The 27,358-nt window shown below is 42.7% G+C and overlaps 1 protein-coding gene across 1 annotated transcript in view; it reads right to left on the bottom strand.

Annotated features, from left to right (window-relative positions):
- LOC106573931 (adenomatous polyposis coli protein 2) overlaps positions 1–27,358 on the bottom strand; it is a 51,990-nt gene that overhangs the window by 16,310 nt on the left and 8,322 nt on the right. The window contains exons 2-7 of the mRNA XM_014149395.2: positions 11,377–11,538; positions 9,559–9,649; positions 9,092–9,383; positions 8,781–8,889; positions 7,727–7,840; positions 7,375–7,461 (exon numbers count right to left, since the gene is read on the bottom strand). Of these exons, the coding sequence (XP_014004870.1) occupies positions 7,375–7,461; positions 7,727–7,840; positions 8,781–8,889; positions 9,092–9,383; positions 9,559–9,649; positions 11,377–11,517 (834 nt within the window). The 5' untranslated portion in view covers positions 11,518–11,538. The remainder of the gene's footprint in view (positions 1–7,374; positions 7,462–7,726; positions 7,841–8,780; positions 8,890–9,091; positions 9,384–9,558; positions 9,650–11,376; positions 11,539–27,358) is intronic.

Raw genomic sequence — 27,358 nt, 5'->3', positions numbered from 1 at the left:
CTGTATATATTATAAAAATTTTACAAATCGATACTTGGAGTCAAAGTACTGATATAATATCATCCAAAACAAATCAAGACTGACCTTCAAGTGCCCTTGAAAAAATGTATTATGTTATTAATTTCAGTCTAAATTATATTCAATACTGTATGTATACAAATTGGAGTTGGTTAAGTTTATTGGGTTTAACAAACTTATTTTGAAATAATTACATCTGAATGGAAAGATTATGAACATCTAATTTAAAATTATGTTTGTTAATATCCTATTAATTATCATGCAAATATAATTATACCCCATAAATAGGCCAGAATAAATAACAAATGTATCCAGCCTCTGGCATTAGTAGATAATTGGAAAAAATAAATGACCTAAATTTGCTGTCCAAACATAAAAAAGTATTTAGTAGTCAGCATCAGTATCTCCTGAAGTGAACACCAGAGTGAGATGTTATTGTCAGTAGACAACTAACCGATATCAATACATTTAATTTCACCTCCTGCATCTTAATATTGGCCCTGCAGACAGACATTCATGTCTTTTCTCATAAGGTATGAGTTGCACACTCCCAGAATACAGACACAATCCATTTGGATTGGCGCCAGCACAAATCTTCAGAGAGTCATCTATCAACTCTTTCATCCCCCCAGTCGATCACCATGGTAACCAGGCTTGTGCTGATCACACCGAAGACTAGCTTTCAGACAAAGGGGAAGGGCTATTAGACATGCTAGTCTGAATAGCTCCATCATGTTGTAAGTAATAAAGTGTGATCTCGCCGATAACAAGATAAACATGCTAAATGTGTCTGTGTTTGAATGGATTGAATCTGCCGTGGCTTTTACCCCTTCAATTGTCATAGCCACGCAGTTCAAATAAATAATCAAACGCTTACAATGGATTGCATAGGAACCTGCTGTGTGATGCAAGATGGTTGACAATAGCCCAGAAAAACATGGAACAATGTGTCTATTGTTGTCTCTTTTAATTCACATTCTTCCTGCATCCTGGTACTAGAGAACTCATTGCTATTCTCCTACAGAGCCCCAGAGGATAGATACACAGACACCTAAACGGGCCGGTCTGAGACCCACTCAACCGAAACACCCACTCCTGCTGTGCCAAGCTTGCAGTGCCCAAGCAACACTATATTCTTTGGGAGGAGCGACCAATTGGAGCCGAGCTAAAGAGGGGCAAAGCCTGTGTTCTGCATAGCAGCACGGCACCGATAGAGCACAAGGTAAGTGGGATGGAGAAAGAGACAGTGGGGAGATGGAGGGGGATAGAGAGAGATGGAGGGGGATAGAGAGAGCGAGAGAGAGACGGAGGGGGATAGAGAGAGATGGAGGGGGATGGAGAGAGAGGGGGATTGAGAGAGAGAGGGGGGATATAGAGAGACAGAGAAGGATAGAGAGAGAGGTGGGGATAGAGAGATGGATGGGGATAGAGAGAGAGAGCAAGAGAGAGGGGGATAGAGAGAGAGAGAGGGATATAGAAAAAAGAGAAAAGTGGGTTAACTGTATATTACAGGATAGCACAACATTCCACAACCTACAGTATTATAAACTCAGCAAAAAAAGAAACGTCCCTTTTTCAGGACCCTGTCTTTCAAAGATAATTCGTAAAAATCCAAATAATTTCACAGATCTTCATTGTGAAGGGTTTAAACACTGTTTCCCATGCTTGTTCAATGAACCATAAACAATTAATGAACATGCACTTGTGGAAGGGTCGTTAAGACACTAACAGCTTACAGACAGTAGGCAATTAAGGTCACAGTTATGAAAACTTAGGACACTAAAGAGGCCTTTCTACTGACTCTGAAAAACACCAAAAGAAAGATGCCCAGGGTCCCTGCTCATCTGCGTGAACATGCCTTAGGCATGCTGCAAGGAGGCATGAGGACTGCAGATGTGGCCAGGACAATAAATTGCAATGTCGTACTGTGAGACGCCTAAGACAGCGCTACAAGGAGACAGGACGGACAGCTGATCGTACTCACAGTGGCAGACCATGTGTAACAACACCTGCACAGGATCGGTACATCCGAACATAGCACCTGCGGGACTGGTACAAGATGGCAACAACAACAGCCAGAGTTACACCAGGAATGCACAATCCATCCATCAGTGCTCAGACTGTCCACAATAGGCTGAGAAAGGCTGGACTGAGGGCTTGTAGGCCTGTTGTAAGGCAGGTCCTAACCAGACATCACCAGCAACAAATCAAATCAAATTTTTATTTGTCACGTGCGCCGAATACAACAGGTGTAGACCTTACATTGAAATGCTTACTTACAGGCTCTAACCAATAGTGCAAAAAATGTATTAGGTGAACAACAGGTAAGTAAAGAAATAAAAACAACAGTAAAAAGACAGTGAAAAATAACAGTAGCGAGGCTATATACAGTAGCGAGGCTATAAAAGTAGCAAGGCTACATACAAAAACCGGTTAGTTGGGCTGATTGAGGTAGTATGTACATGTAGATATGGTTAAAGTGACTATGCATATATGATGACCAGAGAGTATCAGTAGCGTAAAGGAGGGGTTGGCGGGTGGTGGGTGGCGGGACACAATACAAATAGCCCGGTTAGCCAATGTGGGGGAGCACTGGTTGGTCGGGCCAATTGAGGTAGTATGTACATGACTGTATAGTTAAAGTGACTATGCATATATGATAAACAGAGAGTAGCAGCAGCGTAAAAGAGGGGTTGGGGGGGGTTGGGGGGGGGAGGGGGGGCACACTATGCAAATAGCCCGGGTAGCCGTTTGATTACCTGTTCAGGAGTATTATGGATTGGGGGTAAAAACTGTTGAGAAGCCTTTTTATCCTAGACTTGGCATTCCGGTACCGCTTGCCATGCGGTAGTAGAGAGAACAGTCTATGACTGGGGTGGCTGGGGTCTTTGGGCCTTCCTCTGACACCGCCTGGTGTGGAGGTCCTGGATGGCAGGCAGCGTAGCCCCAGTGATGTACTGGGCCGTACGCACTACCCTCTGTAGTGCCTTGCGGTCGGAGGCCAAGCAATTGCCGTACCAGGCAGTGATGCAACCAGTCAGGATGCTCTCGATGTTGCAGCTGTAAAACATTTTGAGGATCTCAGGACCCATGCCAAATCTTTTTACAATGTCACCTATGGGCACAAACCCACCATCGCTAGACCAGAGAGGACTGGCAAAAAGTGCTCTTCACTGACGAGTCTCGGTTTTGTCTCACCAGGGGTGATGGTTGGATTCGCGTTTATCGTCAAAGGAATGAGCGTTACACCAAGGCCTGTACTCTGGAGTGAGATCGATTTGGAGGTGGAGGGTCCGTCATGGTCTGGGGTGGTGTGTCACAGCATCATAGTACTGAGCTTGTTGTCATTGCAGGCAATCTCAACGCTGTGCGTTACAGGGAAGACATCCTCCTCCCTCATGTGGTACCCTTCCTGCCAGCTCATCCTGACATGACCTTCCAGCATGACAATGCCACCAGCCATACTGCTTGTTCTGTGCGTGATTTCCTGCAAGACAGGAATATCAGTGTTCTGCCATAGCCAGCGAAGAGCCCGGATCTCAATCCCATTGAGCACGTCTGGAACCTGTTGGATCGGAGGGTGAGGGCTAGGGCCATTACCCCCAGAAATGTCCGGGAACTTGGAGGTGCCTTGGTGGAAGAGTGGGGTAACATCTCACAGCAAGAACCGGCAAATCTGGTGCAGTCCATGAGGAGGAGATGCACTGCAGTACTTAATACAGCTGGTGACCACACCAGATACTGACTGTTACTTTTGATTTTGACCCCCACCTTTGTTTTGGGACACATTATTCAATTTCTGTTAGTCACATGTCTGTGGAACTTGTTCAGTTTGTGTCTCAGTTATTGAATCTTGTTATGTTCATACAAATATTTACACATGTTAAGTTTGCTGAAAATAAACGCAGTTGACAGTGAGAGGACATTTATTTTTTTGCTGAGTTTAGATCCTACTGTATGACTTACAGTTACAGTGCACTTTCCGTATAAGAATATACCCCTAATGGAAACCACAGGATGACGTAAATATTATATACAGTAAATAGCCTTCTAATTGAAATCTTCTACTCAGAAAAGGTAATTATACAAATTTTAGACTTGAACTGCATAATGATCAGCTGACTTGAAGGCGATGCATGGTCAATCCGACATCTGCATTGGCCGTGCAGCTTTTACGGTGATACAGCCTCTACAGAAGTCAGAACATTCATAATTCTTGCACTTCGCGGAGCAGCGCAAAGCTGTTAAGCAGAGCAGTTGTGAAGGAAGTTGTCAAGGAAGTGAGTTTGTGTTTATACAGGACCTCCCGCCCCAACCTACAAATTTATGCTTGATCTAAAAATGTGGTCGGAGGCTCCGTATGGAGGGTGTGACGCAATTGCGGAGCCTCCATAGGCACACAGAGGCCAAATTCAGCTCCATACCACATCGCCATGCGCCTCCCAAATGTTGTAACAATGCGGAGGGCTCCATATATTGCATCACACCCTCCATACGGAGCCTCTGACCACATTTTTGGATCAAGCATAAATTAGCTTTAAGAAACTAGTACTGTGGGCCAATCAAGATGTTGTTTGACTAATTAAAAAAAAAAAATCCAAATTTATTTCTGCTTTTCTAGCCCAAAGGTTTGCCCAAGTTCAATCTGACAAATTATCAAATGGCCTCAATCGAATTGTCCAAAATGATTTATTCAAGCTATACTGAACAAAAATATGAACACAACATGTAAAGTGTTGGTCTCATGTTTCATAAGCTGAAATAAAACATCGCAGAAATGTTCCATAAGCACAAAATGCTTAATTTGTTTACATCCCTGTTAGTGAGCATTTATATTTTGCCAAGATAATCCATCCACCTGACAGATGCGGCATATCAAGAATCTGATTAAACAGAACAGTCATTACACAGGTGCATCTTGTGCTGGAGACAAAAGGCCACTCCAAAATGTGAAGTTTTGTCACACAACACAATGCCATATATGTCTGAAGTTTTGAGGAAGCATGCAATTGGCATGCTGACTGCAGGAATGTCCACCAGAGCTGTTGCCAGAGAATTTAATGTTAATTTCTCTACCATAAGCCGCCTCCAACGTCATTTTAGAGAATTTGTCAGTACGTCCAACCGGCCTCACAACCACAGACCACGTGTAACCACGCCAGCCCAGGACCTCCACATCCGGCTTCTTCACCTGCGAGATGGTCTGAGATGAGCCACCCGTAAAGCTGATAAAACTGTGGGTTTGCACAACCAAATAATTTCTGCACAAACTGTCAGAAACCGTCTCAGGGAAGCTCATCTGCATGCTCATCGTCCTCACAAGGGGCTTGACCTGACTGGAGTTCGCCATAATAACTGGGGAAATGCTCACCTTCGATGGCCACTGGCATGCTGGAGAAGTGTGCTCTTCACAGATTAATCTTGGTTTCAAGTGTACCAGGCTGATGGCAGACGTATGGCGTCGTGTGGGCAAGTGGTTTGCTGATGTCAACGTTGTGAACAGAGTGCCCCATGGTGGCAGTGCGGTTATGGTATTGGCAGGCATAAGCTACAAACAATGAACACAATTGCATTTTATCAATGGCAATTTGAATGCACAGAGATACCGTGACGAGATCCTGAGGCCCATCGTCATGCCGTTCATCCGCCGCCATCACCTCATGTTTCAGCATAATGCTCAGCCTCATGTCGCAAGGATCTGTACACATTTCATGGAAGCTGAAAATGTCCCAGCTCTTCCATGGTCTGCATACTCACCAGACATGTCACCCATTGAGCATGTTTGGGATGCTCTGGATCAACGTGTACGACAGCGTGTTCCAGTTCCCGCCAATATCCAGAAACTTCACACAGCCATTGAAGAGAAGTGGGGCCTACCTTCCACAGGCCACAATCAACAGCCAGATCATCTCCATGTGATAGGAGATGTGTCCCGTTGCATGAGGCAAATTGTGATCATACCAGATACTGACTGGTTTTCTGATCCATGTCTTACCTTTTAAAAAAAAAAAGGTATCTGTGACCAACAGATGCAAATCTGTATTCCAAATCATGTGAAATTCATAGATTAGTGCTGAATGAATTTATTTAAACTGACTGATTTCCTTATATGAACCTTAACTCAATAAAATATTAGAAATTGTTTCATGTTGCGTTTATATTTTTGTTCAGTGTAGTTCATAACTCTAAGTGAACTCTAAGTGGAACCCCCTCAAGTAAAATTATGAATATCTTATGACTATATAAAAAAGGACCAATTGAAACATTTCCAAACCTGGTGTTAAATTCACAATTACTGAGTGTTCATTTTCAAATGAAAACAACATTCTAGTCTGTTTCTCATCCATATTAAATGAGCTGGAGAAGCTTGTGGTTTTCCAGGCATAGCATTTAATATGTATTGTAAATCCAATACAGTGGTGTGCCTGTGTGATCAGTAAATATACTTTAGAAGGCACATCAAACATCACAGATTCTGTCACACATGTGTCAGTGTACCACTACATTTTTTTTATTTGACCTTTATTTAACTAGGCAAGTCAGTTAAGAACAAATTCTTATTTTCAATGACGGCCTAGGAACGGGGGTTAACTGCCTTGTTCAGGGGCAGAACAACAGATTTTTACCTTGTCACCTCAGGGATTCAATCTTGCAACCTTTCGGTTACTTGTCCATTGCTCTAACCACTAGGCTACCTGCATCTGTTTGTGAACACCCCACCTAGTAATCACATAGCCTCAATATTTCAAAGTACAAATAAAACATTCAGTGCAGTGCTGACAAGACGCAGGAGAGGAAGTAGTGAGGACGAGGAAAATTGACAATATGATCTAAATTGACTGAAAGCTACTGAGACGGCGGACAATGTGAAATAAATAAATCACCTCTGAGAGAAAATAATCCTTGTCATCTTTCATTTTTACAGTACAAAATCATTTTGTGAAAACAGAACACAGGATTATCTGTCACTGTCACTTGCTTGTCTCAATCTCTGAATACAGTATGTTTACATGCAGACTAATCATTTGATATTAAACTGATTATGGCAGTAAGCCGAGTATGGCATTAGTCATGTAAAAACCTTACTCTGCTTATCTTAAATCGGCGTTAGGTCATAATCGAAGTAAGCATACGCCGATTAAAACACCTGGTTTTATGAGTGATCTTTCAAATTACAAGGACATGTAAACTTCTTAATCATACTTACTGCGGTGTATTTGATCTGCGCATGTGCCAGCAAGAGCAGGACGAGCTTCCTTCTTTTGCGCGACTGAGGTGGGTTCGGGAAAAACTGAAAATATGCATCTAGAAATAGTTTTCAAATACAAACTTTATATGTCCGAACTGTGTTCTCACCTCACACAGGCTCTTCTCCTGGGTGCCTCTGGACTCCTGGGCCTCCTGTAGTTCTTTCTCCAGCTGTTCCAGACGAGCCACACGGATCTGAGGGGAGACAGAGAGAGAGTCTTTAGTCACCACAGTCATTTTGTGGCATGACAAACATTGTCCAAACATTGTACAACACCCTCTGAGAGCAGTTTTAATTTCTTGGTTTTTCATGTAAAATGTGTGTGTTGCATCCAAAACATGTTTCAGAAAGAAGTTCCACACGCAATAATGTAAGTGAAGATATTGAGAACAGTTGCCAAATGTTACTGTGTGTGTTGCCATGACAGAGACAGACATGGCAGAGAGTGCCTCTCCTTACCTGTGTCCTCTGGACCATTTCATCGCTGGTTCCGAAGCGTTCCTCCATGACAGAACGCAACTGCTGTGCCTCGAACTCCAGCTGCTGGCGAATGAGGTCAATCTGTATGGAGAACTGTTAAGATAAGGAAAAAGAGATTAGTTTTGCGCACAACACAAGCCTCCATTTTGGGGCATTCTGAAACAAAATGGATGCTATCTTCTCTGCCAAAGAGTTTAACCAAATATTTAACCCAAGATAGACCAGAGTCTGTTGTTTCCAATGGGACCAAATTAATCATAGTGGGTAGAACCAAGCATGCGCTAGAGAGATCCTACTGGCGCAATCTAGCATTTATTTGCATATTTCTGTTATGGAACGCCTACTCTGTGAAGTGCGCGTGTGCAATAACTGAATTCACCCGTGCACTTCTTCGAAACAACAACAAAAAATGTGAAACTTTGGCAAAGGGTAAAGTCTTTAAGAAGCAGTCCACTCTGTTTGTTACAGATTATAGTTTTGGAAAGAGAAAACTGTATGGAGACCAAATGTTTCATTGATGAAAAAATGTGCAGAATGTCGGCCAAAATCCATCTCGCTCCATCTTCTCCCACCGCCGGCCGCTGGGCCTCCTCTCATCACCATATTTGGTAGTGAGTGGAAACACCAAGTGGATGCTTCACATTTATACATCCTGTGAAATATCTGGCTCATTGTTCTATTTGATGGTTTAACTCTCGCCTGTGCGCCTGTTAAAACAATAGTGAGTTGATTTCATTACAATGAACATGCAAGAAAGCAATGAGCAATAAGACATGTTGTGTCTGTCTATGAAATAATAAAGTAATGGTCTACTCATACTCTAAACTGTTTCCAAAGAGTCATTTTCAAACAAGCACACAATGAAATACGAGGGGGCGACAGTTAAAAAGAAAAGTGCCTACATTTCCTGCAACTGAGTGCTGAGTACAAGTATACTTTGTACTGTACTGCTGTCTGTTATGGTCCACTGTGTCTGAGCACCGTGCAGGAGAGAATATTCTGGAGACTCAGTGGTGTTAAAAAGTGCTCTCACCGTGTCGATGCGTGGCAGTTGGTTCAGCCGCTGAGACAGTCCCTGGAGCTGGCTGTAGTACCAGCGACGCTCCCGCTCCTCCTTGTCTATCTCACTTAGCAGCATCGTTCTGGAACACACACAGCTACATTTAACACTTTGACTACCACCCACCACAACATCACTGGGGATTCATAGTACCTCACTTTTTTGTTGTTGAAGGGACTAGTGATTTATAGTGAATTATTATTTTTAAGGTATTATTTAAAAAATGTTTGATTTAGTATTACTAGTAATACATACATCTGATTGAACTATGGGAAAGCGCTAACCTCTCTTTGTAGAGGTCTTCCAGATGCTGGGCCGTGATGCGTCCGTCTCCCAGCATGGCTTTGGCCAAGGCTCCAGGGTGCACAGCCGTGCCCTCCCCAGACAGAGAGGAGCTCTGGTGGGATGAAGGCCGCAGGGGGCTCCTGGCTCTGGAGGAGGAGGGAGGCAAGCAGGCCAGACAATCGTCCATGTCACCCGACTGAGCTGCCAGACTGGCTAGACTGTCTGGGAGAATGTGCATGTTTTGCGGCTGGTACTTCAGCTCATAGTAGTTGGTCAAGTCCATGTGCAACTCTGAGAGAGAAATGTCATTAATATTTGGAAAAATAAATATGATTTTATTTTCTAAAAATGAACGATTGAAATGGCTGATATTGAATTAATTAATGAGTTGTGTACAATATCAGTCTAAACAGACATTAAATGGTGAGAAAATAGACAGAAAAGCACAGGGTTAAGGCACACATACCTTTGAGCTGGTCCAGCACATCAGTCCTCCCGGAGGAGGCCAAAGTGCCAGCCTCCAGCTCCAGTTTGCTTTGCAGCCCCTTCAGAACCCCCTAGAGAAGAGAAAGCAATTCACTATCTGTGTCCAACCAGAAACCCAGTCAAATGAAATTGTTGTGGCCACAGTGAAACCAAAAATGAGTCACAACCTGTTGGGATTACAATGTCCTCCTAGAGATGAAAAAAGCAAAGCAACGACAATCTACTGTATGCCTCCTATTCATGTCCTTTCTTTTTCCTCAGTATGCCGCCTGAAATCACAGCCAAGTCAATGTAAGATCCAAGCCTTTTCCTCAAATCAATCTTCTCCAAGGGATTGTTTTGAGGTTGGAAGGTTAGATCTGTTTGCCACCAGTGTCTGGCTTTGTGAGCTCCCTACAGAGCGTCCTGGTTGTCTACTGATAGCTCAAGCTGCCCTCAGGAATATAAAGGCTTTAGCTTGGGATAATCAGCTGTGTGCCAGAGGAGTGATAGGGTGGACCAGCATGAACTGGGGTTGGCACTTACAATTACATCTTAAAATGGTGACCTATCCAGACTATTATATGGTTGATGTTGCTGTCAATTCAGACTGAAATAATTTTTTATGAAAGAAGGACGAGTGGGACGCTTTTAATAACCAGATTATGATATGTGTTTTGACCTTTCTGCTCATGCCTCAGAATCAGGTAACCAGTGTTTCAGTGGTAGTCCACAGTACACAGCATTTAGGCTAAAGCCACATTAAAGCACATTGGAAACCCTGATTCCACCCCTCTTGGGATGGTCCCTAATTCTGCCAGTAATCCAAACTCCCCACAAGCTGTGATTCTGGCAACGTTTAATGCTAGCCTGGTACAAAACTGTGACCTAGGCTATAATATCACCACAGACCCTGACACAGATATCCTATTATGATGCATGTCTATAAAAGCCAAATGTTTTGTTGACAAACAGACAGATACCTAACAGTAAATCCTAATTGCACATGGTGTGACAGGGAGGAGTGTACAGAAATTTGAAGCAGGTTTAGCCACAGAGAAAAAAAGGACTATATCAAAGAAGAAATATCCTGTCAGACAAGCTGGGATTTCAAGCAGCAAAATAATCGATAATGAGAAAATGTCTTAGCAGGCTATAGGGTGTAATGGTTTCCTTCTTCCTCTGCAGCTTGTCTCAATCCCTGCTGGTATCATTACTGTAACGAGGACAACTGGTTAGATCAGTGCAGAAAGAGGAATGATTTTAAGGGTAGCCTAGTGCCTCATCTATCCAGGCCAGGAATTCTAGCCATGAAGCATTAGTGTCTTCAGTCACTCAGGAGAGAAACCGGGTCACTAGCGAAGGAGTTACATGAAGTCTACAGCGTCCTTCAGAATTGGGGCTGAACTCTGTCGATCTGAGGCAGAACTGAGTGCATTTTGAATGGGGAAATGTCCTATCTGTATCTAAGTCATACTATTAGCCATGGCTTGACAAAATGGAAGGAATGTAGACATAGAGAAAATCCTAAATTAAAAATGTGTCCTTTTAAAAAACAAACGACAATTGCTGCCATCTTTATGAGCTATCATCATAGCAACATATTGTCATCTGTGTCTTTCATATATATTTATATACTTTTTAAATCTTTAAGTCCAGATGCATAGAAATAATAAACATAACAAATGAAGAGGTCAAGGAAATCTGGAAATGCTTGAAAATACACCTTTCTAACCAATCATCAAATCAAAACCCCAATGTTATCCTCCTATTCTTATTTCTCCCTTAGCCCTGGGGTCGTCCCTCTAACCTCTCTCACCTTCATGTCGGTGGTATCGTTCTCCAGCTTGGACAGGTGGTTGGAGTTGTCCTCCAGCTCTCTCCGCAGATGGGAATTCTCCTGGCGGAGAGCTTCCACCTGGTAGACCAGCTGGTCATAGGAAGCCGTGGAGTTTGCCATCTTCAGACAATGTTGTGGTCCCTGCAAGGCAGAAGAACAAGTGGTGCCGGAGGTTAATGAGCGTTGGAGATAAGTTTCATGGCTAACTCCAGCACATTAAGCATTGCTTATTATAATTCCATTGTGTCTTTGCAGCAACAGTTATAGGAAAACAGGCAGTTTATTTCCTAATACAGCGCATTTGGAAAGTATTCAGACCCCTTCACTTTTTCCATATTTTGTTATATTACAGCCTTATTCTAAAATTGTCCTCATCAATCTACACACAATACCCCATAATGACAAAGCAAAAACAGGTTTTAATGTTGTTTTTTTTGTTTGTTTTTTACAAATATAGCATTTACATAAGTATTCAGACCCTTTCCTCAGTACTTTGTTGAAGCACCTTTGGCAGAAATTACAGCCTTGAGGTCTTCTTGGGTATGACGCTACAGGCTTGGCACACCTGTATTTGGGGAGTTTCTCCCATTCTTCTCTGCAGATCCTCTCAAGCTCTGTCAGGTTGGACGAGGAGCGTCGCTGCACAGCTATTTTCAGGTCTCTTCAGAGATGTTCGATCGGTTCAAGTCTGGGCTCTGGTTGGGCCACTCAAGGACATTCAGAGACTTGTCCCGAAGCCACTCCTGCGTTGTCTTGGCTGTGTGCTTAGGGTTGTTGTCCTGTTGGAAGGTGAACCTTTGACCCAGTCTGAGGTTCCGAGCGCTCTGGAGCAGGTGTTTTTGCAGGTTCTCTCTGTACTTTGCTCTGTGCGTTTTCCCTCAAGCCTGACTAATCTCCCAGTCCCTAAATACAAAATAGCTCACCCATCTAAAAACAATACCCCATAATGACAAAGTGAAAACATGTTTTTATAATTTTTTCACATTTAGTGAAAATAAAGTACATAAATATCTGCATAAGTATTCACACCCCTGAGTCAATACTTTGTAGAAGCACATTTGGCGGTGCTTACAGCTGAGAGTCTTTCTAGGTAAGTCTCAAAGAACTTTCCACATCTGGATTGTGCAACATCATCATTTTCATAATTATTCAAGCAACTTTTGCCCATTATTCTTTTATAAATACTTCAAGCTCTGTCATGTTGGTTGTTTATCTTTGCTAGTGTAACATCTGCTTCCAACTCACACTCTCAAACACGTAGATCCCCTGAACCCAGCTCACTTTCCAGCCGACTTTCCAGCTCACACTCTCAAACACATAGATCCCCTGAACGCAGCTCACTCTCCAGATCCCAATCACCTGAATTCTGATCACCTGTTCACACACTGGTGTGTCATTATCACACACTATTTAGTTCAGTTTGTTGCACCCCATTATTGTGAGGTATTGTTTGTTTTCTGACAGACTTCTATTCGGAGCTCTGTTTTTCCCATAATTTAATCCTCCCATGTATGATCGTTTTTGCCTGCCTCACTAACGACGCCTTTTTGCCTAATCCCTGCCTGTACTTTAGCCTATCAGATTTCCTGTTATCAACCTATTGCCTGATCTCCCAGACTACGTTACTAGCCTTTTCCCTGCCTGTACTGTTGTCTTTTTGGACCCCCTGTGTATGACCTTCTGCCTGCCCCTGGTCCCAGCTACCTGCCTCCTCCTGTGTATGACCTTCTGCCTGCCCCTGGACCCAGCTACCTGCCTCCTGCTGTGGTCCTTTACAAATAAACACCTGCTGTGCGCTGCGCTTGAAACCAGCTCTCTGTCTCCCAGCGTGTTCATTACAGCTAGAAAACCATTTTCAGGTCTTGTCATAGATTTTCACGTAGATGTACGTAAAAACTGTAACTCGGCCACTCAGGAACATTCACTGTCTTCTTGGTAAGCAACTCCAGTGTAGATTTAGTGTTTTAGTTATTGTGCTGCTAAAAGGTGAATTCATCTCCCAGTGTCTGGTGGAAAGTAGACTGAATTTTATTTTACACATTTTATTTTATTTCACCTTTATTTAACCAGGTAGGCTAGTTGAGAACAAGTTCTAATTTACAACTGCGACCTGACCAAGATAAATCAAAGCAGTGCGACACAAACAACAACACAGAATTACACATGGAATAAAAAACCAAAATAAGAAACCCCACCTCTTTAAGGAATACCTAGGATAGGATAAAGTAATCCTTCTAACCCCCCCCCCCCCCCCCCCTTAAAGGATTTAGATGCACTATTGTAAAGTGGTTGTTCCACTGGATATCATAAGGTGAATGCACCAATTTGTAAGTCGCTCTGGATAAGAGCGTCTGCTAAATGACTTAAATGTAAATGTAATGTAAATGAATAAACAAACGTACAGTCAATAACACAATAGAAAAAGTCTATATACAGTGTGTGCAAATGACGTGAGGAGGTAAGGCAATAAATAGGCCATAGTAGCGAAGTAATTACAATTTAGCAAATTAATACTGGAGTGATAGATGTGCAGATGATGATGTGCAAGGAGAAATACTGGTGTGCAAAAGAGCAAAAAAGTTAATAAAAACAATATGGGGATGAGGCAGGTAGATTGGATGGGCTATTTACAGATGGGCTGGGTACAGATGCATCGAGCGGTAAGCTGCTCAGATAGCTGATGCTTAAAGTTAGTGAGGGAGATATGTCTCCAACTTCAGCAATTTTTGCAATTCGTTCCAGTCATTGGCAGCAGAGAACTGTAAGGAAAGGCGGCCAAAGAGGTGTTGGCTTTGGGGATGACCAGTAAGAAATACCTGCTGGAGCGCGTGCTACGGGTGGGTGTTGTTATCGTGACCAGTGAGCTGAGATAAGGCAGAGGTTTACCTAGCAAAGACTTATAGATGACCTGGAGCCAGTGGGTCTGGCTACGAATATGTAGCGAGGGCCAGCCGACGAGAGCATACAGGTCGCAGTGGTGGGTGGTATATGGGGCTTTGGTGACAAAATGGATGGCACTGTGATAGACTGCATCCAGTTTTCTGAGTAGAGTGTTGGAGGCTATTTTGTAAATTACATTGCCGAAGTCGAGGATCGGTAGGATAGTTTTACAACGGTATGTTTTGCAACGGTATGTTTTGCAGCGTGAGTGAAGGAGGTTTTGTTGCGAAATAGGAAGCCGATTCTAGATTTCATTTTGGATTGGAGATGTTTAATATGAGTTTGGAAGGAGAGTTTACAGTCTAGCCAGACACCTAGGTATTTGTAGTTGTCCACATATTCTAAGTCAGAACCGTCCAGAGTAGTGATGCTAGTCGGGTGGGTGGGTGAGGGCAGCAATCGGTTGAAAAGCATGCATTTAATTTTACTAGCGTTTAAGAGCAGTTGGAGGCCATGGAATGAGTGTTATATGGCATTGAAGCTCATTTGGAGGTTTGTTAACACAGTGTCCAAAAAGGGCCAGATGTATACAGAATGGTGTCATCTGCGTAGAGGTAGATCAGGAAATCACCCGCAGCAAGAGCGACATCGTTGATATATACAGAAAAAAGAGTCGGCCCGAGAATTGAACCCTGTGGTACCCCGATAGAGACTGCCAGAGGTCCAGACAACAGGCCCTCCGATTTGACACACTGAACTCTATCTGAGAAGTATTTGGTGAACCAGGCGAGGCAGTCATTTGAGAAACCAAGGCAGTTGAGTCTGCCGATAAGAATACGGTGATTGACAAAGTCGAAAGCCTTGGCCAGGTCGATGAAGACGGCTGCACAGTACTGTCTTTTATCGATTGCGGTTATGATATCATTTAGTACCTTGGACGTGGCTGAGGTGAACCCGTGACCAGCTCGGAAACCGGATTGCACAGCGGAGAAGGTACGGTGGGATTCGAAATGGTCAGTGATCTGTTTGTTAACTTGGCTTTCGAAGACTTTAGAAAGGCAGGGCAGGATGGATATAGGTCTATAACAGTTTGGGTCTAGAGTGTTACCCCCTTTGAAGAGGGAGATGACCGCGGCACTTTCCAATCTTTAGGGATCTCGGACGATACGAAAGAGAGGTTGAACAGACTGGTAATAGGGGTTGCAACAATGGCGGTGGATAATTTTAGAAAGAGAAGGTCCAGATTGTCTAGCCCAGCTGATTTGTACGGGTCCAGGTTTTGCAGCTCTTTCAGAACATCTGCTATCTGCTATCAGAACATCTGCTATATTTGGGTGGAGAAGCTGGGGAGGCTGGGGCAAGTAGCTGCGGGGGGTGCAGAGCTGTTGGCCGGGGTTGGGGTAGCCAGGAAAAAAGCATGGCCAGCAGTAGAGAAATGCTTATTGAAATTCTCAATAATCGTAGATTTATCAGTGGTGACAGTGTTTCCTAGCCTCAGTGCAGTGGGCAGCTGGGAGGAGGTGCTCTTATTCTCCATGGACTTTACATTGTCCCAGAACTTTTTGGAGTTAAAGCTACAGGATGCCAATTTCTGTTTGAAAAAGCTAGCCTTTGCTTTCCTAACTGACTGCGTGTATTGGTTCCTGACTTCCCTGAACAGTTGCATATCGGGGGGACTATTCGATGCTAGTGCAATCTGCCACAGGATGTTTCTGTGCTGATAAAGGGCTGTCAGGTCTGGAGTGAAACAAGGGCTATATCTGTTCTTAGTTCTACATTTTTTGAAAGGGGCATGCTTATTTAAGATGGTGAGGAAATTACTTTTACAGAACAACCAGGCATCCTTTACTGACGGGATGAGGTCAATATCCTTCCAAGTCGATTAGAAATGCATTCTCGCAGAAATGTTTTAGGGAGCTTTTGACCGCGAACCCATAGCGGATGCAGGCAATGAGGCAATGATTGCTGAGATCCTGATTGAAAACAGCAGAGGTGTATTTGGAGGGCAAGTTGGTCAGGATAATATCTATGAGGGTGCCCATGTTTACAGATTTAGGGTTGTACCTGGTGGGTTCCTTGATAATTTGTGTGAGATTGGGGGCATCTAGCTTAGAGGGCATCTAGTAACAGAACGAACTCTGAAGATAGATGGGGGCAATCAATTCACATATGGTGTCCAGGGCACAGCTAGGAGCTGAGGGGGTTCTATAACAGTGAGAGACTTATTTCTGGAGAGATTCATTTTTTAAATTAGAAGGTCGAACTGTTTGGGCATAGACCTGGAAAAGTATGACAGAACTTTGCAGGCTATCTCTACAGTAGATTGCAACTCCTCCCGTTTTGGAAGTTATTTCTTGACGGAAAATGTTGTAGTTGGGGATGGAAATCTCAGAATATTTGGTGGCCTTCCTAAGCCAGGATTCAGACACGGCAAGGACATCAGGGTTGGTGGAGTGTGCTAAAGCAGTGAGTAAAACAAACTTAGGGAGGAGGCTTCTGATGTTAACATGCATGAAACCAAGGCTTTTACGGTTACAGAAGTCAACAAATGAGAGCGCCTGGAGACATGCCGGGCCTGGGATAACCTCCACATCACCCGAGGAGCAGAGGAGGAGTAGGATGAGGGTATGGCTAAAGGCTATCAAAACTGGTCTAGTGCGTTGGGGACAGAGAATAAAAGGAGCAGATTTCTAGGCGTGGTAGGATAGATTCAGGGCATAATGTACAGACAGGGGTATGGTTGGGTGCGGGTACAGTGGAGGTAAACCTAGGCATTGAGTGACGATAAGAGAGGCTGCATCTCTGGACGCACTAGTTATGCTGGGTGAGGTCACCACATGTGTGGGAGGTGGGACAAAGGAGGTATCTGAGGCATGTTGAGTGGGACTAGGGCCTCCGCAGTGAACTAAAACAATGATAATAATCCTAAACAACAGTATACAAGCGCTATTTGACATTAGTGAGAGTCATAAAGCGAGGCATAAAGCAATCACAGGTGTTGATTGGGAGAGCTAGCTAAGACAACAACGGGTAAGACAACAACAGCTAATCAGCTAAGACAACAACAACAGGTAAAATGGCGATGATTGGGCAGAGAGGGTCAGTTAACTACACACAGGGCCTGAGTTTGAGGCTGGGGCTGACAGATAAACAAAATAAACAAAATGGAGTACCGTGATTAATGAACAGTCCAGCAGGCATCACCTATGTAGCCAAGTGTTCATAGGGTCCAGTGAACAGCAATAGATTTAAAAAAAAAAAATTATTTCACCTTTATTTAACCAGGTAGGCTAGTTGAGAACAAGTTCTCATTTGCAACTGCGACCTTGCCAAGATAAAGCATAGCAATTCGACACATACAACAACACAGAGTTACACATGGAATAAACAAAACATACAGTCAATAATACAGTAGAACAAAAGAAAACAAAAAGTCTATATACAGTGAGGCAAATGAGGTAAGTTAATTACGGCAATAAATAGGCCATAGTGGCGAAGTAATTACAATATAGCAATTAAACACTGGAATGGTAGATGTGCAGACGATGAATGTGCAAGTAGACATACTGGGGTGCAAAGGAGCAAGATAAATAAATAAATACAGTATGGGGATGAGGTAGGTAGATAGATGGGCTGTTTACAGATGGGCTATGTACAGGTGCAGTAATCTGTGAGCTGCTCTGACAGCTGGTGCTTAAAGCTAGTGAGGAAGGTATGAGTCTCCAGCTTCAGAGATTTTTGCAGTTCGTTCCAGTCATTGGCAGCAGAGAACTGGAAGGAAAGATGAAACAGGGAAGCCGCTAGGTAGTCGTTACTACGTTAGCAAGCAGGAGACACGGCGTTCAAAAAAATTAGCAGGCCGGGGCTGTAGAAGTGTCTGCTCCGACGCTTGCAGCTAACTGGTGCTAGCTTCGGGACAAGGGCGTTAGCCACTATAGCCACTGGGTAGCAGCTAGCTAGCAGCGATGATCCGATGCAAAGGTCCAGAGCTAACGGCAGGAATCCGGTGGTGTAGTGGATTATAGTCGTGTTAGTGAAGAGTCCAGGAGGTATCAGCTGTGTACCGAGTGATTATAGGGTCCACTGAGCAGGCCGGGAGATGGGCCTGGCTCAAGGCTAGCTTCGGGGCTGGGCCACTCGGTGGCAGCAGGCTAGCTGCGATGATCTGGAGTAATGGTCCAGGGCTTACAGCAGAAATCCGGTGTTGTAGTGGAGAAAAACTGTCCGATATGCAGACTGGCAGGCTGGCAAGTATTATCCAGGCTAAAAGTGGCTGGTGTCTGTGCTAAAGGTAAAGGCCCCTAGCAGTGGCTAGCAATGACTAAATAGCTAGTAGCTAATTAGCTGGTTAGCTTCTGATTGCTAGCTTCTGATGAAGGTTCTGGCTATAAGGTCTAAAAATAGCAGATCCGTATCACATTGGGTGAGGCGGGTTGCCGGAAGGTATATTTAATTTAAAAAATCGAAAAAGAGATTGAAAATATATTGAAATATATACAAAAACACGAAAAATACAAAATGTACACGGGAGAACAACAAACAAAGTCTGCACTGCTACGCCATCTTGGAACCAGGTTTTCCTCTATACTTTTGCCGGTGCTTAGCTCCATTCTATTTATTTTTTATCCTGAAAAACAGAACGCCTCAGTCCTTAATGATTACAAGCATACCCATAACATGATGCAGTGACCACTATGCTTGAAAATATGAAGTGGTACTCAGTAACGCGTTGTATTGGATTTGTCCCAAACATAACACTTTGTATTCAGGACAAAAAGTTCATTGCTTTGCCACATTTTTTGCAGTATTACTTTAGTGCCTTTTTGCTAACAGGATGCATGTTTTGGAGTATGTTTATTCTGTACAGGCTTCCTCCTTTTCACTTTGTAAATTAGGTTATTATTGTGGAGTAACTACAATGTTGTTGATCCATCATTAGTTTTCTCCTACCACAGCCATTAAACTGTGTAACTGTTTTACAGTCAACATTGGCCTCATGGTGAAATCCCAGAACGGTTTCCTTCCTCTCCGGCAACTGGGTTAGGAAGGACGCCTGTATCTTTGTAGTGACTGGGTGTATTGATACAACATCCAAAGTGTAATTAATAACTTCACCATGCTCAAAGGGATTACATTTACATTTTAGTCATTTAGCAGACACTCTTATCCAGAGCATCTTACAGTAGTGAATGCATACATTTTCATACATTTCATTTCATGCATTTTTTTTTGTACTGGCCCCCCGTGGGAATCAAACCCACAACCCTGGCGTTGCACACACCATGCTGGCGTTGCAAACACCATGCTCTACCAACTGAGCCACAGGGAGCCTGCTTTTTAAAATGTGTACCCATCTACCAATAGGTGCCCTTCTTTGTGAGGCATTGGAAAACCTCCCTGGTATTCGTGGTTGAATCTGTGTTTGAAATTCACTGCTCGATTGAGGGACCTTACAGATAAGTGTGTTGGATACAGAGATGAGGTAATCATTCAAAAATAATGTTAAGCACTATTATTGCACACAGAGTGAGTCCATGCAACTTATTATGTGACTTGTTAAACACATTTTTACTCCTGAACTTATTTAGGCTTGCCATAACAAAAGGGTTGAATACTTTTTACATTTTTACATTTTAGTTTTTCATTTTTAATACATTTGTACAAATTTCGAAAAAACATATTTCCACTTTGACATCATTGAGTATTGTGTATATATAATTCCACTTTGAATCCATTTTCAATTCAGGCTGTAACACAACAAAATGTGGAAAAGGTCAAGGGGTGTGAATACTTTCTAAATGTACTATATAAACAACATAGACAGAAAGAGCGATGCTTGGGCTCTTCCATACATATAAACAACGGCCACATCGCTCCTCTCTGCAGTGTATGGTTGACAGCAGATGGTACACAGAGAAACGTATCATCTGTCAGATCAAGTTTAGCTCCATTTTGATCAATGTTTGTGCTTGGCCGAGCCTGTATTCACTCTGTGTGTGGCCATTCAATATGCTACAAAACACACAGACAGAGGACTAGAAGGCAGCGAGCGTCTATCCCGTTTTCAAGCCTCATGACACAGATGCTCTGTGTTTTGTTTAAGCATCTTGTTAAGAATCTGTTATTGGTATGGATATTGGATGATATTATGGTACGAGAATTTTTATTTAACCAGGCAAGTCAGTTAAGAACAAATTCTTATTTACAATGACAGCCTACTCTGGCCAAACACCGACAATGCTGGGCCATTTGTGCACCGCCCAATGGGACTCCCAATCACGGCCAGATGTGATACAGCCTGTATTCGAACCAGGTACTATAGTGATTCCTCTTGCACTGAGATGCAGTGCCTTAGACCGCTGCGGCACTCGGGAGCCTTGCTGGTTACATCAGTTGAATACCAAACCATATCAAATTGACATTACAGCATACTTATTATAGTTGCTCATCATTTTAAAACCTCTGTACCCATCAATTATGTATTCATCAAATTCATAGATTTTGTCTGGGCTATGTTCTTTGATGATTTGGACCTCTTTTTACAACATCAGAAATGCTGTCAGTGAGGGAATACATGGCAGCCATTTTGATAAATGACTGCGTGCAGGGAGCCATTGCTGCTTTGCTAATGAGATTTCAAGGATTTGAAAGTGTATCATAAATATATGACGCATGCAAAAAATCGAATATGACTCACTTCTGGTGGCTTTAATGCAATTATATAGAAACAAATCAAATTCACCCCCTAGTCACCTTGACATCAATGAAAACAAATGAAGCCAGTACGCATTTGTGCATAATGCCTGAAGCAGTCAGTCACTCTGCGTTTTATGGAGACTCAGACAACAGTGACAGATGTGCATTATTAACGCCTTCCTGCTCTTCATGACTGGTGATAACAGCACCTGCGACAGTGATTCTCCTGGGCCTGTAATTTCACACATAATTTTCAAGCATAAAGCTTGCATGGCAAGTAGTTTGAAAATGTAAACATTGTTGGCTTTTCAGAGAGAGCAAGCGCAACCGTCTGCCCTACTATTGTTCTGAAGGATCATGCCAGCCCACCTATTCCCTAATTACCTTCTGGCCAACTTTGTTTGGTTAGCATGTTTGTTATACTTTAAAACCTCTCTTGGGCAGGTGGGACGCTACCGTCCCACCCACGGTTCACACTATTCAACAGCCAGTGAAAAATCAGAGCGCCAAATTCAAAACAACAAAATGTCATAATTCAAAGTTCTCAAACATACGACTATTTTACACCATTTTAAAGATACACTTCTCCTTAATGTAACCACATTGTCTGATTTCAAAAAGGCTTTACGGCGAAAGCATAAAGTTAGATTATATTAGGACAGGGACAACACAAGAAAATCCACACAGCCATTTTCCAAGCAGGAGAGGGGTCACAAAAAAACAGAAATTCAGCTAAAATTAAGCACTAACCTTTGACGATCTTCATCAGATGACACTCCTAGGACTCAATGTTAGACAATACATGTATGTTTTGTTCGATAATGTTCATATTTATATCCAAAAACAGCATTTTACATTGGCGCGTGATGTTCAGAAAATATTTTGCCTCCAATACTGCCGGTGAATCAGCACAACAATTTAGAAAAATACTCATCATAAACATTGATAAAATATTAAACTGTTATTCAAAGAATTATAGACAAACATCTCCTTTATGCAACCGCTGTGACAGATTTCAAAAAAGCTTCACAGGGAAAGCACACTTTGCAATAATCTGAGTACGGCGCTCAGAAAAATACATCAGGCAATACAGATACCCGCCATTTTGGAGTCATCTAAAATCATAACTAGCATTATAAATATTCACTTACCTTTGATGGTCTTCATCAGAAGGCACTTCCAGGAATCCCAGGTCCACAATAAATGTTGTTTTGTTCGATAAAGTCCATAATTTATGTCCAAATACCTCGTTGTTGTTAGCGCGTTCAGTAAGCTACTCCAAATGTAGGAAGCACGCCCAAAATTTCACAACGAAAAGTCAAAAAAAGTTATATTTACATTCGTTGAAACATGTCAAACGTTGTATAGCAACACTCTTTAGGGCCTTTTTAACATAAAACTTCAATAATATTTGAACCGGACGATTCCAATGTCTTGAAAAACGTTATGGAACACAGCTACCTCATCACGTAAATGCGCGCCACAAAACTCATGTCATTTTCTGAGTCACCAACTCCCGGCCTTCTTGTTCGCTCTCTGTTCACTGCAAAAGCCTGAAACTAGGTTCTAAAGACTGTTGACATCTAGTGGAAGCCGTAGGAAGTGCAAAATGAACCCTAAGTCACTGTGTGTTAGATAGGCAATGACTTGAAAAGACTACAAGCATCAGATTTCCCACTTCCTGGTTGGATTTTTCTCAGGTTTTTGCCTGCCATATGAGTTTTGTTACTCACAGACATCATTCAAACAGTTTTAGAAACTTCAGAGTGTTATCTATCCAAATCTACTAATAATATGCATATTCTAGTTTCTGGGCCCGAGTAGTAGGCAGTTTAATTTGGGTACGTGTTTCATCTGGCCGTGAAAATACTGCCCCCTACCCAAAAGAGGTTAACATTTCTTCTTAGTTAAGGCACTTTGTCTTCTATGTTAATGTGTTGTATCTACCTTTCAGTGGAGGCTACTGAGGGGAGGACGGCTCAAAATAATGGCTGGAATGTATTTTGATATCATTCCACTGATTCTGCTCCAGCCACTACCACAAGCCCATAACTTGTATCACAAATTAACCTACCTGCTTTAGAAGCCATCAAATCTCCATCCTACTTCTCGTGTCCTTGTGCTGGGTTTAATTGTTAGTTAATAAATACCCTGAACTGGAAACCTTGTCTTCAACAATGATTCCTTCATTCTTACAGATGCACCATAGTGGCAACATCACTCCTTACCTAGCCTCCTTATACAGTCCACCCTAGTCATTTTCTTTAATTATGGACTTACAATGATTTCTATTTTTAACAAAGAAATTAAAGTTAATGCAGCATTCATTTTTGTAAATATTATCTGGAAGTATTTGTTTAAGAATTACTCCTATGAATACACACAGATACACAAAAAAAGGGCTATTATTCAATAGATTTTGACGACACATAATTTCATTTGAACAGACGTTCATTCCTGCACAGTGTAGCCATCTGAATTGCTAAAGGACCTCGGTCAGTTCTTTGTCAGCCTGAGTGATGAGATTTCCTCCCCGCAGCGGCAGTGTTGATGAGGGGGGAGGTGCTTTCCAGACATTGGAGGTATTTCTGCACACACCAGCAGAATTCAGGCCACTTCTATATTACTGGGGAGGGCATCTACGCCTTTGGCGGGTCACAAAGGTCAGGCTATGGACCACTGCTTTCGGGCAGGCAGGCAATGTCAGTGCGGCAAACCCTCCGCTGGAATAGCGCTGCATTTCATTACTGCGTGTCTGTCACCACTTAGGGAATTCACAGTGGAACAAAATAGAGATCAGGCTGATGTAGTATTGTATGTCTTTAAATGTTTTATATTTAAGCAATAAGGCCCGAGGGGGTTGTGGTATATGGCCAAGCTTCACCGTAGGGATGGTGCCAGGTTTCCTCCAGACATGACGCTTGGCATTCAGGCCATCTGGTTTCTTATGGTCTGAGATTCCTTTAGGTGCCTTTTGACAAACTTCAAGCGGTCTGTCAAGAGCCTTTACTGAGGAGTGGCTTCTGTCTGGCCACTCTACCATTTTTTTACATTTTAGTCATTTAGCAGATGCTCTTATCCAGAGCGACTTACAGTAGTGAATACATACATTTAATTTTAATTTCATGCATTTTTTTTTTTTGTACTGGCCCCCCGTGGGAATCAAACCCACAACCCTGGCATTGCACACACCATGCTCTACCAACTGAGCCACAGGGAAGGCCAGAGGGTTGGAGCAATGAGAGGTGGTATTTTTCCTACTTTTTTCATCAGTGAGTCGCATTCCTTTACACATTAATCTGTATCCACATATAGAGATAAGCAAGGCAATATGTACTGAAAATAGGCAGGTGCAAGATAATATATGCATCCGGCCTGCACAAAGCAGCCTCAAAATGTCTAGCTAATGGCTGTGGACATATGGAGACACATCATTGCCCATGCCTTGAACACACCACTCTCTTTATCATTTCAAAGTGGGAGACATGAAACACATTTATTATTCTGCTGGACAGCTTTGAAGGCAGTGTGGCAGTGTGTTACTGAAGGCCAGCCACTGATAGTGAGTAGAGACTGAGAGGGGGCATGCTGAATGGTGGTCCTAAGGGAATTCAATACAGTCGGTTGATTTTGCCCATTAGGTTTCTTCCATCAAAGCAATATATTCATGAGCTGGCTTGCGGGCCAATGTTATCGCGACCTTCTTCCATCTTAATTGCTCCGGTGGCAAAAGCATTAATTGCAGTGACATTTGTCAGTTGATGACTATTTCTCTGGTGTTTTTTTCCCTCCCTTTCTCTTTCTTCCCCCCAACATGGCTCTTTATGTTGTGTCCTATTTGCTGCTGGTGGGGCCGCAATGCATGCTGGATAATCTGGAGGAGGAAATCGTCCCCAAGAGGAATATAATTCAGACGGAGCCGTGCGAGTGTTAGCGAGCCTGCCAATGGCGTCCTACAGTTCGAGGCAGTTTCTATGGCAACAGCCAATCCCCTTTTCACAATCAGAAAAGGTGGTAAAAGAGAGGATGAGATGAATAAAGGCGAACTAAGCAGAAGGGGTAATAGGAGGGTATAGGTAATCGATGTCATAGAGCAAAACAACGCCATATCATATCCTCTGTCCTGCAACCATGTTGGACATCACACCACTGCTGTGTGTGGTTAAGTGGGCAACTCATATAGTGTAAGGCTATTGATACCAGCCAAACGAATGCCATTGACATGATGTGCTGCCTACTTCACAACTGGTCTGTGCAGTTTCCATTCAGAACCGCAATCTGACAATGAATGACTGTTTATTTTGATCAGTGAGTGACTAATATATGCAGTAACCAGAGCTTACACAACCCATAACCTGGAAGAAGTCAGCCTTCAGCTGGCACTACTATCTCACCTACTGTGAGTAACACAGTACACACCAACTCTCTATGGAGCAGTGTGGCAAGATGAACCCGAATGGACTTAGTTTAGGATTTTGTAATCTAAACAATCTAAACCAACAAAGCGTAAAACAGAGCCTCATTCCACGCCTATAAGGTCAGACTGAACATCAACCATGCAAGAGCATAGATGCCCCACAGCAGCAGTGGGCTAGGGCCGAGCAGTGCTGTGATTAGCGAGTCAGCTCTGTACAGCAGGCTCTTTCTATCTCCAGTCATGCAAACACAATAGGAGCCAAAGGTCTGAGCCACATCCACTGGATGTAATTGGCGTTTCTGTAGCCAGCGAACCAAGTCAGGCGAAACAGAGGCTAATCAAGAGCACTGTCTCCTGACGGACGATGACTTAAACGCTGCGTGGACATAAAGGGGGATCTGAGTTTGAAAGAACAAGCACACTTGGTTTCTGAGTATTGTCTGTTGTGGTTAAGCAGTCAAGGGCTCAAGTCCAGGGGTCCATGAGTGTTAGTCAGAGCAAAACAAGCTGTTTGTTGCCTCTCCCATCTTGTTTTTCTAATTATGGTAATTTGTTTAAGTAATTAGCCACTAATAGCAGGTTTGTTGTCTGTCAATGGAAGCTTGAACAAAATAATTCATCCCCTAGTCGAATCCGTAAAAACATTCTTACCACAACTTATACTGTAGTAACAATACTGTTATTAGTAATGATTAATAAAAACTCATAATTATTTATAATAAAAATAGTCTACTAATTTTCTATCATTATTGAACTTCTGCATGTATTTCAGTCTTAAAAAAGATAAGTAATAGATTTGCATTATCATGATTATCATAGCTATAGGTTTACTTTTATTACGCTATCACTGTTATTATAAAATAAATTACAGTGTGAGTCATATCGCTACAGTAAACGAAGGCCATGAATGTGAGGCCGGAACAAAGAACAGGAGTAGCATACATACTAGGATTCTCCCCCAACCAACAAGCCCGCCCACCACTGCTGCATTTCTTCCTCTATCACTCTTTCACTCAAGACTTTCTGATTACCACGGCAACGGCACCTGCCAGTGAATATGGCGAGCCTGAGAATCTCTCTCCTCAACCAGGCTGTCTTGTCCTTGTGCACTATTGAATGGAATCAATCTTATCATACTGTAGGTGTAGGTTAAGAATCAACAAGGCTCTCACAGTAGGGCAGTACCGCGGGTGCATTCAAGGTGTTGATGAATGTCTAAACCGCTATTAAGTATTTTGCTAGTATAAAATGCAATAGAATAATAGCTATAGGCTACGGATTAACAATGAGGCCGTGCTCAGGTTGTTGGATCCTACCTATTATTATGGTCAATTTGGTCCAAAACATATATAGTCAAACACAGGTGTTTAATGAAAACTAGTTCTTATACGTATGAAGCAGTATAAGGGACATTTTCCATCTTACAAGAAATGCACCACCACAGCCCCATTTTCCAATAATGGAGGAGCCCACTTCCATGGACTGAGCATGGGGTCAGACCAGCCCATACTGACAGAGATGGAGCTTTAGGGGTCAAAAGGCCAGGTAATATACTGTCATTCCAATACACTTCGATTGACCCAAGTAGGAGGAGCATTTACAATTTCATCCAAAATGAAACCCAGAACATGAATTATTCAGATATTGTGAACGGGGGAAGAAGTCCTGCAATCTGATCAAATGTTTATTCTCTAATGGTGAAGTTATGTGAGGTTTCCAGACACAGATGTTTTTCTTCTTTCAAAATGGTGACTGTCATGACAAGTGGACACATCCTAAGCTTACAGAAGGATTGTCCTCGCACGGGGAAATACCATAGAGCAGAGTGTTTTTTTTATTGAGCTAGCACATAGCTTACACAGCATTGCCAGCACATACAATAGCTAGCACAACATAGTTAGTAGGTCTTCTTAGCTAGAACATTGCTAATGTTACAGCTAATGCTAACAGCACAGATCTTTGCTAGCC

Source organism: Salmo salar, chromosome 16 (assembly GCF_965601325.2).
Source record: "Salmo salar chromosome 16, fSalSal1, whole genome shotgun sequence".
NCBI classification, from domain to species: Eukaryota; Metazoa; Chordata; class Actinopteri; order Salmoniformes; family Salmonidae; genus Salmo; species Salmo salar.
Note: the sequence above shows the minus strand (reverse complement) of the source record. Positions and strands in the feature narration are given on the sequence as shown.